Source organism: Haematobia irritans, chromosome 3 (assembly GCF_050003625.1).
Source record: "Haematobia irritans isolate KBUSLIRL chromosome 3, ASM5000362v1, whole genome shotgun sequence".
In the NCBI taxonomy this organism is placed as follows: Eukaryota; Metazoa; Arthropoda; class Insecta; order Diptera; family Muscidae; genus Haematobia; species Haematobia irritans.
Genome location: NC_134399.1, coordinates 163,497,939 through 163,511,556, shown reverse-complemented (window position 1 = coordinate 163,511,556; position 13,618 = coordinate 163,497,939). Strand labels below are relative to the sequence as shown.

General features: G+C 30.3%; 1 protein-coding gene across 1 annotated transcript in view; it reads left to right on the top strand.

The window, feature by feature from the left end:
* The window catches only part of LOC142231262 (otoferlin-like), a 239,237-nt gene that overhangs the window by 135,220 nt on the left and 90,399 nt on the right, over nt 1-13,618 (top strand). Inside the window, exon 5 of the mRNA XM_075301878.1 lies at nt 5,517-5,709. Within this exon, the coding sequence (XP_075157993.1) occupies nt 5,517-5,709 (193 nt within the window). The remainder of the gene's footprint in view (nt 1-5,516; nt 5,710-13,618) is intronic.

Sequence of the window (13,618 nt, the reverse complement as noted above, 5' to 3'; positions counted from 1 at the left end):
ACATTCAACCAAAATAGCCCAGAGGAATTAAGGACGACAATGTCAAAACAAATTTCCACCTACACCACAACAACACACACACACACAACCATACTACACGTACTCTAGGCATACATTCATTTATGTGAATACAATGTGTTTAGTGTAGGAACTCTATTGGGCTCCTTCCTGGACCTAAACCCTAGCGAATAAACACACAAGCTTCGCTTAATGAAAAAGTCAAGGAGACGAGAAAAACAAAACATTTTTATGCATTGACCTTATCCCGGCAAAAATGAAAATAGACATCTAACAACATCGAACATGTTCGAGAAGGATAACCATAGCTCGCAAAACATGGTGTCGGTTCAGCCTACAGGTTTATGAACAACATTGCTTTTAAGAGAAACTCACATTTCTTTGTTGGTATACGAAAGAGAGTGCGAACAAGAGTTTCGTATCCTAAAGGCAAGAGAACAAAATAAACACGTGTTGTGCGCAGTGTAAACAAATTGTTGATTCAATCCCATTCACCATTAAGATGAAAATTCAAAATCACCCATCCGTATTACTTACTCGAGGGTTACCTTAAAAAATCAAAATGCCTGTATTTGGAGCTAGCCAAATATTGAACGTGTTTTCATCACTTTAGAGAATTTCATAACTTTTGCCCAATGGAGAGAAATATGCCAAAATTTTATGTCATTAGAAAATATTGTCAAAATTTTATTTACACAAAAAATTTTGTAAAAATCTTTTTTCTATAGAAAATTTTGTTAAAATTTTATTTCTATAGAAAATGGAGAGAAATATGTCAATATTTTATTTTTATAGAAAATTTTGTCAAAATTTTATTTTCACAAAAAATTTTGTCAAAATTTTATTTCCATAAACAATTTTGTAAAAATCTTTTTTCTACAGAAAATTTTGTTAAAATTTTATTTCTATAGAAAATGGAGAGAAACATGTCAAAATTTTATTTTTATAGAAAATTTTGTCAACATTTTATTTCCACAAAAAATTTTATCAAAATTTTATTTCCATAAACAATTTTGTAAATATCTTTTTTCTAAACAATATTTTGTAAAAATGTTTTTCTATAGAAAATTTTGTAAAAATTTTACTTTAATAGAAAAAAAATTTAAAATTTTATTTCTGTAGAAAATTTTGTCCAAATTTTATTTCTTATAAAATTTTATCAAAATTTTATTCCTATCGATAGCTTTGTCAAACGTTTATTTGTACAGAAAATTTTGTCAAAATTTTATTACTATACAAAATTCTTTCAAAATTTTATTTCCATAAAAAATTTTGTCAACATTTTATTTCTCTAGATAATTTGTCAAAATTTTTATTTCCATTGGAAAGTTTATCAATATTTTATTTCTATAGAAAATTTTGTCAAAATTTTATTTCTATAGAAAATTTTGTCAAAATTTTGTTTCTGTAGAAAATTTTGTAAAAATTTTATTTCTGTAGAAACTTTTGTCAAAATTTTATTTCTGTAAAAAATTTTGTCCACATTTTATTTCTATATTAAATTTTGTCAAAATTTTATTTCTATATAAAATTTTGTCAAAATTTTATTTCTATAGAATATTTTGTCAAATTTTTTTTCCTATTCAAAATTCTTTCAACATTTTATTTCAATACAAAATTCTCTAAAAATATTATTTCTATAGAAAATTTTGTAAAAATTTTATTACCATAGAAAATTTTGCAAAAATTTTATTACCATAGAAAATTTTGCAAAAATTTTATTTCCATTGGAAATTTTGTCAATATTTTATTTCTATAGAAAACTTTGTCAAAATTTTATTTCTATATAAAATTTTATCAAAATGTTATTCCTATCGATATTTTTGTCACACTGTGGAACAGGGTATTATAAGTTAGTGCATATGTTTGTAACACCCAGAAGGAGAAGAGGTAGACATATGGTGTCTTTGGCAATAATGCTCAGGGTGGTTCCCTGAGTCGATATAACCATGTTCGTCTTTCCGTCCGTCCGTCCGTCCGTCTGTCTGTGAATACATTTTTGTGATCAAAGTCTAGGTCGCAATATAAGTCCAATCGCCTTCAAATTTGGCACGTGTTCCTTGTTTGGGTCAGAATAGAACCCTATTGATTTTGGAAGAAATCGGTTCAGATTTAGATATAGCTCCCATATATATCTTTCACCCGATATGCACTTATATGGCCCCAGAAGCCAGAGTTTTGGCCCAATTTGGTTAAAATTTTGCACTAGGAGCACAATTAATAGTGTAGTTAATTGTACTCAATTTGATTGAAATCGGTTCAGATTTAGATATAGCTCCCATATATATCATTCGCCCGATATTGACTAATATGGTCCTAGAAGCCAGAGTTTTGGCCCAATTTGGTTGAAATTTTGTACTAGGAGTGCAATTAGCAGTATAGTCATTTGTGCCAAATTTTATTGAAATCGGTTCAGATTTAGATATAGCTCCCATATATAGTTTTCGCCGGATATGCACTTATATGGACCCAGAAGCCAGAGTTTTATCCCGATTAGCTTGAAATTTTACACAAGGAGTACAATTGGTAGTACAGTCATGTGTGCCAAATTTGATTGAAATCGGTTCAGATTTAGATATAGCTTCCATATATATTTTTCCCCCGATATGGACTTATATGGCCCCAGAAGCCAGAGTTTTGGCCCAATTTGGTTGAAATTTTGCGCTAGGAGTACAATTAGTAATATAGTCATGTGTGCCAAATGTGATTGAAATCGGTTCAGATTTAGATATAGCACCATATATATGTTTTTCTGATTTCGACAAAAATGGTCAAAATACCAACATTTTCCTTGTAAACTCGCCTCTGCTTAGTCGAAAAGTTGTAAAACTGACTGTAATTTTCCCTAACTTCAAATACACACACACATATATATATATATATATATATATATATATATATATATATATATATATATATATATATATATATATATATATATATATATATATATATATATATATATATATCGAGCGATAAATCATAAATAAACTTTTGTGAAGTTTCCTTCAGATTTAAATCTTTCCCATATTTTTTTTACTAACATTGCGTTTCACCCTAGTGCATTAGGCGACTTAAATTTTGAGTCTATAGAATTTGTAGAAGTCTATCAAATTCTGTCCAGATCGATAGATATTAAAATGTATGTATTTGGGGCAAACCTTTTATATATAGCACCCAACAAAATTGACGGATGTGGTATGGTATCGAAAATTTAGATCTACAAAGTGGTGCAGGGTATAATATAGTCGGCCCCGCCCGACTTTAGACTTTCCTTACTTGTTTTCTATAGAAAATTTTGTCAAAATTTGTTTTCTGTAAAAAATCTTTTATAAATTTTATTTCTGTAGAAATATTTTTTTCTTTAGAAATTTTTTCAAAGTTTTATTTTTATAGAAAATTGTGTCAAAATTTTATTTTTATATAAAATTTTGTCAAAAATTTATTTCTCATAAAATTTTATCAAAATTTTATTCCTATCGACATTTTTATCAAAATTTTGTTTCTATAGAAAATGTTGTCAGAATGTTATTTCTATAGAAAATTTTGTCAACATTTTATTTCTATAGAAAATGTTGTCAAAATTTTATTTCTATAGAAAATTTTGCCAAAATTTTATTTCTATAGAAAATTTTATCAAAATTTTATTTCTATAGAAAATTTTATCAAAAGTTTATTTCTTTAGAAAATCGTGTCAAAATTAAATTTTGTCAAAAATTTATTTCTATGGAAAATTTTGTCAAAATTTTATTTCTATGGAAAATTTTGTCAATGGAAATTTTGTCAATATTTTATTTCTATAGAAAATGTTGTCAAAATTTTATTTCTATAGAAAATTTTGTTAAAATTTTATTTCTATATAAAATGTTATCAAAATCTAATTATACAATTTTTCTTTTCAATGGCTCTATTAACCATGTTCTTTAATCTATATCTGTCCATAAAGCTCGAAAAATAATTGTATAATTAGATATAATGCATTTGGACGTCAATTGCCTGTTTCGGTATCAGGCTAACATGAAATATAATTTTATCAAAATGTTATTCCTATCGATATTTTTTTTAATTTTTTTCTATAGTACATTTTGTCAAAACTTTATTTCTGTAGAAAATCTTTTAAAAATTGTACTTCTGTAGAAAATTTTATTTCTATAGAAATTTTTTCAAAGTTTTATTTTTATAGAAAATTTTGTCCAAATTTTATTTCTTATAAAATTTTATCAAAATTTTATTCCTATCGATATTTATTTCTATAGAAAATTTTGTCAGAATTTTATTTCTATAGAAAATTTTGTCAAAATTTTATTTCTATAGGAAATGTTGCCAATATTTTATTTCTATTGAAAATTTTGTCAAAATTTTATTTCTATGGAAAATTTTGTCAAAATTTTATTTCTATGGAAAATTTTGTCAAAATTTTATTTCTATGGAAAATTTTGTCAAAATTTTATATGTGAAGAAAATTCATTGATCGTGATTCTGTATTGATTTTCCATATTCGAACTTGACCTGCTTTCAGATAAAAATAAAGACTCAGTGCCAAATTTCACCACGATTGCGTCATTATTGAAGGCTTTAATTTGATTACAACAGACAGATAGGCAGAACGACGGACAGACATGGCTAAGTCGGCTTAAAATTTCGCCCTGATCAAAAGTATATTTCATATAGAGGGAAATCGATTATCGATGTTTTACAAACGGAATGACAAACTTATCATCACCATTCAGCCAGCATGTATTGACATTTGTCTATATCGGCAGCCGCAGAGTTTATTGTTACTCCCGTATAATCCACTACACACTATAAAAATTAATACTACACAGTAAAAAATATCACTAATATTCTTCCATGTGAAATATTTATAGAATTTGCAAATTATCGATTAAAAAATTATTTTGAATAAATTTTTGTATTTAAAAGAAAACATTGATTTATATCAATTAATGTTGTGATTGAAGCGGTGAACATTGCAGCATTTGTCCATATCTCTCCGAAACTAAAACGTGATGCATGAATTTTTGAACAGACTTAACAGAACCCTTTACAGATGTGGTAAAAGTATCTGACGTCAGACTTTTTTTTTATTGGTCTCTATATAAACTCATTTGTCCTGAATATTAAAATAGAAGCGGTTATATGTAAACGATTTTTCTGAAATTCCAATATGAATTAATTTAATAAATAAATAAACAAAATAAAATATATAAAAATCCTACAATGCTGTGTTGTAGGCCGTGTAGTTATTATCGATTTATGCTTTTCCATTTTACTTCTTGAACATAAATAATAAAATGAAAAAAAAAAACACATCTATTGTTTCCTTTCTCCCTCCCCAACCCCCACCATCTCACTCCGAACTCTTCACAAAGGAAAGACCATGCTCTTATATTTTACATATGCTTAGCATTTTCCCGCATCCTGTTCATATGCTATAAACACTCATGCTCTTTTGTTGTCTTCTTGTTGCTTATTTTCTCCCCTCAATTCTTTTACAGGTCCTTGTTATATTCGAAGCAAAATATGTATCTCCCGATGATGCTTCTGGCAACTTTGAACCAACCAACTTGGTACGTTCCATACAGCAGCAGCATAACATAAGTTGCAGCACACAAAGTTTGGATGATGATCAACAGATGCTACTTGACATCGAACAGAACATAGCGAACCTGGAGCGCACTCTAAATAAAGGTGAACAAAATAGAATCGAATTTTTAAAAGCAAAATAAAAAAAAAAAATATTTCATATATGAAAATAGTCTCATCTCATAGTATAAAAGCAATGCCTCACAAATGTTTTCCTTTCAATCGTAGTAAAGTGCTATACGGAAGACAAAAGCATGGCATACATTTAGGAGTTCGCGGAGATTAAACGTAGTCTATTCCTTAGGGATTTCGTGCAAAATGAATGGCAAATAAAATCGCTAGTTTTGTGGAAAAACACTTGATAAATGTTAAGTGGAATATAAAGTTGTGACAAGTGAATCTTATTTAAAATGTGATGTAGATAGAAGCGAAGGCCAAACGTGATAATTAATTATTTATTTACATGAATATAAAATCAAAGAATTAGTGTTTTGTAGCAAAAATAATGAAAAAATATTAAATAAATTAGATAGGGTGTTAAAAATTCTTCACAATGAAATCCAATAAAAATACTAATGAATATGCAAGGCCTACCCCATACCTGGGACCCAGAGGAGAGCTACCATCAATTTTAAACCGAAGAACCGTGAGGTGTAAGTTTGACATTTTTTTAAATAAAATTATATGCAATAAAATAAAAAAAAACATGAACGATAGACGTTTAAGATTTGTTTGACAAAGATAAAAATAATGAGAAACAGTAACTACGTTCATTAAAAAAAGCTTAGCAAAAAATATTTAAAGCAATTCTAAATTTTTTTTAAAATTTTATTGAAATTATCGTCGCTGTTACAAAAACATTTAAGAAAAATTATTTTGTGGACATAGTTTTTTTATTAACCCAATACATTTGGAAATCCCAATATATAAGAAATTTAAATAATTTAAAAAAATATTTAATAAAAATGGCGGTTATTTTTTCATAGATTATTTTACAGCCAATACATTCGGCACCAGTGATACTTCAACTTTGACAATTGTTTGAAAATATGTTTCCTCCACTCCTGCAAAACAGACTCTTTCGTGATGATAAACGACTCATTTGATTGATATTGTGCCAAGAGTGTGACTTTTAGTGATCCAAATCATAAGGATTCGATGGGGCCAGCAATGAACGTGTATATCGCCTGAAAGTATGCAAAACAATGGTTCTATACTAAGTAAAGCTGGTTACTGTCCAAAAATGTCATACGGGACAAAATCAAAGAAAATACTGTGGATAAAGCAACAGTTTGTAGCCGAAATTCGTTGTGTGTGTACAATTTTTTTTACATAAAAAAACCGACTTTTTTTTTAAATCGACTAATCGAATTTTTATATCGACCAAAATTTACTAACCGAACATTAACGAAAAAGTCGAATTAGAGGTGAAAAGGGATGTGATACAAATCTTTGTATGCTAAAACTTCAAAAACAAAGAAAGTCGCGCAGTCAAACGTCAACTTATTATTTTTAAATCCACACGTCACGGCGATAAAGATCGAAAATTTTTCTTTTTGTTATCGCCAAAATCAAGTAACCCAAAATATTTTAAAAATCAAGTTAAATCGTCTAATCAACTTTTTAATATTATGTTAACTATAGTCGAAAGTCTAAGTTTTCAAAAATTGGAAAAAATCGAAATTTCTAGGATACAAATGTCGAAAATCGACATTTTCTCTCCGAAATCGACAATTATTGGAAACTGAGTTATAAAATCGAATCGAAAAAGGTTGAAATAGATTAATCAAAATTTGACTAAAAAAACCAAAAATTAAATTCGAATAGGAAACGGAAAAAATTCATCAAATTTTATTTGTAGAGAAAACTTGTCAAATAGCCGACTGACGCGATTTAGAATTTTTATACCCTAAACCACATAGTGGTCAGGGCGTAATAAGTTTGATCGGCCAAAAAATGTGCCTACCAGAAATATTGATTTTAGACCCCATAAAATATATACCGATCGACTCAGAATCACCTCCTGAGTCGATCTAGCTCTTGGTGTCCGTCCGTCCGTCCGTCTGTCCATGTATTTGTTGTTCACAGGATTCCGGTCGCACTTATTAACCGATTTTGATGAAATTTGGTACAGGGAGTTTTTTGGGCACAAGGACGAACGCTATTGAATTTGAAAGAGAAATAGGATCAAATTTAGATATAGCTCCCATATATATGTATCGCCCGATTTCGACAAATGGGGTCACCAAATTTGGCAAAAGGTAATTTTTCCCTTGCCCTTCAAGTCTGCAAAATTTCATCCAAATCCGTTCAGATTTAGATATAGCTCTCATATATATGTATCGCCCGATTTTCACAAATTTGGCCACATAGCCTTTATTTATCAACCGATCTTACGCAAAGTTGGCTAAATATAATCTTCTATAGCACCAACTATATGTTCAAAAAATCATCCAAATCGATTCAGATTTAGCTATAGCTCCCATATATATGTACCGCCCGATTTTCCTAAATTTGGCCGTAAAACCCTTATTTATTAACCGATCTTACCCAAATTTGGCTAAATGTAGTCTTCTATAGCACTAACTATATGTGCAAAAAATCATCGAAATCAATTCAGATTTAGATATAGCTCCCATATATATGTATAGCCCGATTTTCCAAAATTTGGTCATAGAACCCTTATTTATTAACCGATCTTACTAAAAGTTGGCTAGATCCAGTCCTCTATAGATATAGCTCCCATATATGTATCGCCCGATTTTGAAAAATTCGCCCTTATACCCAGCAAAAACTAGGTAACCACATCTCATTACAATTGACATTACCAGGAGTAAAGCTGTCATTACACGTTGCATTACATTGCGGCGAGTTATAATGACTAACTTGTAATGACAAAAATAAATACTTCTCGGTAATTTTCGAATTGTTATTCTCAAATTTTTAGGCAGTTGTAGTTTATATAATTATTCACATAATCGAGCACTTACATAAAAAAATCAAAAAGAATATGTAATGTAACGGTAATTCTGAAGATTTTTCCGTTAAGAATTTTTTATCACAAATATTTCATAATAATTGTGTTTAATGACATTATCATACTATGTTTTAAATAAATCCTTTCTTATACCTCATTGACATTACACTTCCAAAATGCGCATAAACTAAATTTTAAATGCCATTTGCCTTATAAAAAAGAGACTTAAAATCCAGTTTTAGTAGATTTCGAACCTTATGTGAATTGGCTATTGGATATATTATAACGTAATTCACGAATCCAACTCCCTTACACAACGTACATTTATTTCTATTTTAAGTGTGAAATTAATTTGAGTGTAATCTTATTTAGATTATTTATTAGACTTTTACTTTTTTTATACAATATTCGTTTCTATTCAAGTAGTTCTCCTATTACAGCACCACTCGCCATATTTTGATCCATTGTAATCGGCGATAGAAATCAATATTTTCGAGATTTGGTTGCCTGAGACAATAAGTGGCTATTTTGCAAGCTTTGGTGTATCTACGAATAAGTCATTACATATTAGGTGATTATATGCTTTAAATGCACTACTTATTTTATGGCCGAAAGTATGCCTGGGGAGAAGTACTTTCCTCCTAGGACATGCGTATGTAAATGTAATCCGAAGCGATGCCAATTAATAAGTGGTTATTAATTTTTAAATAGGCTTACCTACAAGATTACCGGGTAATGAGAGTTTTTGCTGGGTAACCTTATGTTTGACCATACAGGCCTCATTTCGTAACTGATCTTATTCAAATCTTGCACAAGGTAACCTTTTGTGGTATTAATCAAACCAGCAAAATATTATACAAACTGGTTCAGATTTAGATATAGCTTCCATATATATGCATTGCTCGATTTTCCCAAATTTGGCCATAGTACTCTTATTTATTAACCAACACTGAAAAAACAGTGAACCCACCAGGAAGAAAACTTTTGATTAATTTTAGAAAATTTTTAATATTTTTAGAAATTTTTAACTAAACAGTATTACAAGCGCTAGCATCGCGCCGATATCACAAAAATAAGTAAATATTTTTCGACAAATTCAAGAAAATTTATTAGACATAAATAATTTTTTTCACTTTTTAAAGAAAATTTTGTAGTTTGAAGGAAAAAATTGGAGTTCAAAACTGCAAGAATGTCTTTAGTGACATACGAAGTTCATGATGGACGCTTTTGTAGTAAAATTTACAAATTTGAAGAAATAATGAACTATCTTATGACAAATACGAATTTAGTAAATCTCTATCCTTAACTTGTGTATAATTTTTTCCCGTCTTTTAGTTCATTTAACTAATGTACGCAAAAAATTATTAGAGCAAATGAAACTTTCACCGAATATAATAAGTTCATGAACTAAAATATAGTTAAATTGGCTTTAGTGAAATAGTGAGTTCACTTTTTTTGAGTGAATGTTACTCAAATTTCAAATTTTGATGTACTAGCCGATCGTACTTATACGTACTTGTAGCTCTTACATAAGAATATTGCTCGATTTTTACAAATTTGTATTTATTACCCACACTAATTTAACGATTTTCTCTTTTTTAGTAATGGGCTCAATATTAGTGACATACTAACTCCGTAGGCGCAATATCAACACAGCCAGTGTTGCTGGAAGTAGGGGAAATCCCTATACGTAGGGTTTTTCTAATATTTGGCGACTTTTAGGGACGTAGGGCCACAATGTAGGACATTTTCACTCAACACAATTCGTAATAATTTTTACATTTTGGTGGCTCTAGAAGAGGAAATTAGAAGCCGGCAAGGCTTGATCTTTAACAATGTGTGGTAAACTTTATTCATGTAGAAAATTTTGTCAACATTTTATTTCTATAGAACATTTTGTCAAAATTGTATTTCTATAGAAATTTTTTTCAAAATATTATTTCTATAAAAAATTTTCTCAAAATTTTATTTCTGTGGAATTTTTTCTCAAAATTTTATTTATATAGAATTTATTGTCAAAATTTTATTTCTATAGAAAAATTAATCGCAAAAATTTGTTTATAGAAACTTTTTCCATAATTTTATTTTTATAGAGATTTAACAAAAAAGATTACTAATTTGGGTAAAATTCTACCAACTGTTTTTTTTTTTTTTTTTTAAATTTAACGAAAAATATAGTAGGGAAAATTGTTTGAAAATGTATGGGAAAGTAGGGAACTTTTTTTGTCCTTGTAGGGTCAACTGAACATTTTCCGTGGCAACATTGACTATGAGCTATAGTCAGATTGACACAAAGCACCCATAGACATGTACCCCTTAATTTTCTTAAATATGCAACTGCGGTTTATCTCCCAGACCTAAAGGGTGATTTGTTAAGAGCTTGATAACTTTTTTTTTAAAAAAAACGCATAAAATTTGAAAAATCTCATCGGTTCTTTATTTGAAACGTTAGATTGGTCCATGACATTTACTTTTTGAAGATAATTTCATTTAAATGTTGACCGCGGCTGCGTCTTAGGTAGTCCATTCGGAAAGTCCAATTTTGGGCAACTTTTTCGAGCATTTCGGCCGGAATAGCCCGAATTTCTTCGGAAATGTTGTCTTCCAAAGCTGGAATAGTTGCTGGCTTATTTCTGTAGACTTTAGACTTGACGTAGCCCCACAAAAAATAGTCTAAAGGCGTCAAATCGCATGATCTTGGTGGCCAACTTACCGGTCCATTTCTTGAGATGAATTGTTCTCCGAAGTTTTCCCTCAAAATGGCCATAGAATCGCGAGCTGTGTGGCATGTAGCGCCATCTTGTTGAAACCACATGTCAACCAAGTTCAGTTCTTCCATTTTTGGCAACAAAAAGTTTGTTAGCATCGAACGATAGCGATCGCCATTCACCGTAACGTTGCGTCCAACAGCATCTTTGAAAAAATACGGTCCAATGATTCCACCAGCGTACAAACCACACCAAACAGTGCATTTTTCGGGATGCATGGGCAGTTCTTGAACGGCTTCTGGTTGCTTTTCACTCCAAATGCGGCAATTTTGCTTATTTACGTAGCCATTCAACCAGAAATGAGCCTCATCGCTGAACAAAATTTGTCGATAAAAAAGCGGATTTTCTGCCACTGATTTTGGTAATAAAATTCAATGATTTGCAAGCGTTGCTCGTTAGTAAGTCTATTCATGATGAAATGTCAAAGCATACTGAGCATCTTTCTCTTTGACACCATGTCTGAAATCCCACGTGATCTGTCAAATACTAATGCATGAAAATCCTAACCTCAAAAGAATCACCCTTTATATGTTACCCCACAAATGCTTATGATTACTAATTCTGTAATGGTGGTTTAGGGTATGATATAGTCGGCCCCGCCCGACTTTCTACTTTACTTACTTGTTTATTATGTACACGCACATACATACATAAATGGACTTAGGAGTAAGTATGAGCAATTTTTAATTCGGTTTACGTCGTTTGGATTAACGTCGTCAAATTCCGGAACCAATCACGACGTATATCGAGGGATTACTGTAGTATAAGAAGGAATAATTACAATGTTGCACAATATAATCAGAAGTTGTCGCAAAAATGTAAAAATTATTTAGTAGCACAAAAAAAATTTACAAAAAGTATAATCTCGTGAAAAAATGACAATTTTACCACTAAAATGGCACAACAGTAAAATTGATGGACATACAAATCAGTGGAATGAAATGTTCAAAGCTCTCATTGAAGTTACGAAAAAACATAATTTTCAGACAGATTAAAAATCTTGAACTATTGCTGGCCCAGGTCGAGTATCGAGTTATTAGAACTAGAGGTGTGCACGTGACACGAAATTGTCGTGACTCACGCGTGAGTCGTGATTCACGCTCTTGGCAACGGCGTGAGTGTGCGTGAGCATGATTAACAAACCAAAATGTCGTGCGTGAGCGTGAGTCACGAAAATATTATCTTCGTTAGTGTGCGTGAGTAAAGATTTACGCTCACGAAAATAATCCCGCTCACCAACATGAAACGCTTAAGAGTTAAGTTAATTTACAATTTTAGTGACACCTGGGATGTTAAGAGTGTAATAACGCTCTCGATTTTAATAACGCTCATATTTTCAGACACGTCGCTAAAGTAAATTACTCAAAAAATTGTTCGTTAGTCACGACATTTTTCGTGAGTCTCGATATTTTTCGTGAGTCACGATATTTGTCGTGAGTCACGATATTTTTCGTGAGTCACGACATTTTCGTGCGTGAGTATAAATTTTCTTTTCGTGAGTGTGCGTGCGTGAGTCCTACCAAACAATATCGTGCGTGAGTAAGATTTTTCCGTCGTGAGTGTTCGTGAGCAAAATATCACTCACGTACACACCTCTAATTAGAACACCTTATTGAAAAGCAAATACCCACTTTTTCAAAACGTTTTCCCTTTTTGGTAGGCTATGTGGCCCAATATAATCAGAAGTTGTCGCAAAAATTTAAAAAATTTTTAGGACCACAAAAATTTTTACAAAAAGTATAATCTCATAAAAAAGTGGCAATTTTACCAATAAAGAACAGTAACATTGATGGACATACAAATCAGTGGAATGAAATGTTCAAAGCTTTCATTGAAGTTACGAGAAAACATAATTTTCAGACATGGTTTTCAACACATGGTTTTCAACACTTTATTTTAAAGACTTTTTTACTTGAAACATTTGAAAAAAAAGTTGTCGTCAACCCGTTTTAAAAGGACTTTGATAGCATACACTCAAAAAAAAGTGAACTCTCTATTTCACTAAAGCCAATTTAACTTTATTTTAGATCATAGAAATATTATGTTTGGAGAAAGTTTTCTATACTCTAATACTTTTTTGTGTACGTTAGTTAAATTAACTAAACCCGAGGAAAAAAATATACTAAAATGAAACATAAAGATTAACTAAATTCGTGTCCTCCACAAAATAGTTCAGATTCTTTAAATTTTTAAATTTTACCAAAAATGCGTCCATCGTGAACTTCGTATGTCACTAAAGACGTTCTTGCAATTTTGAACTCCAAGTTTT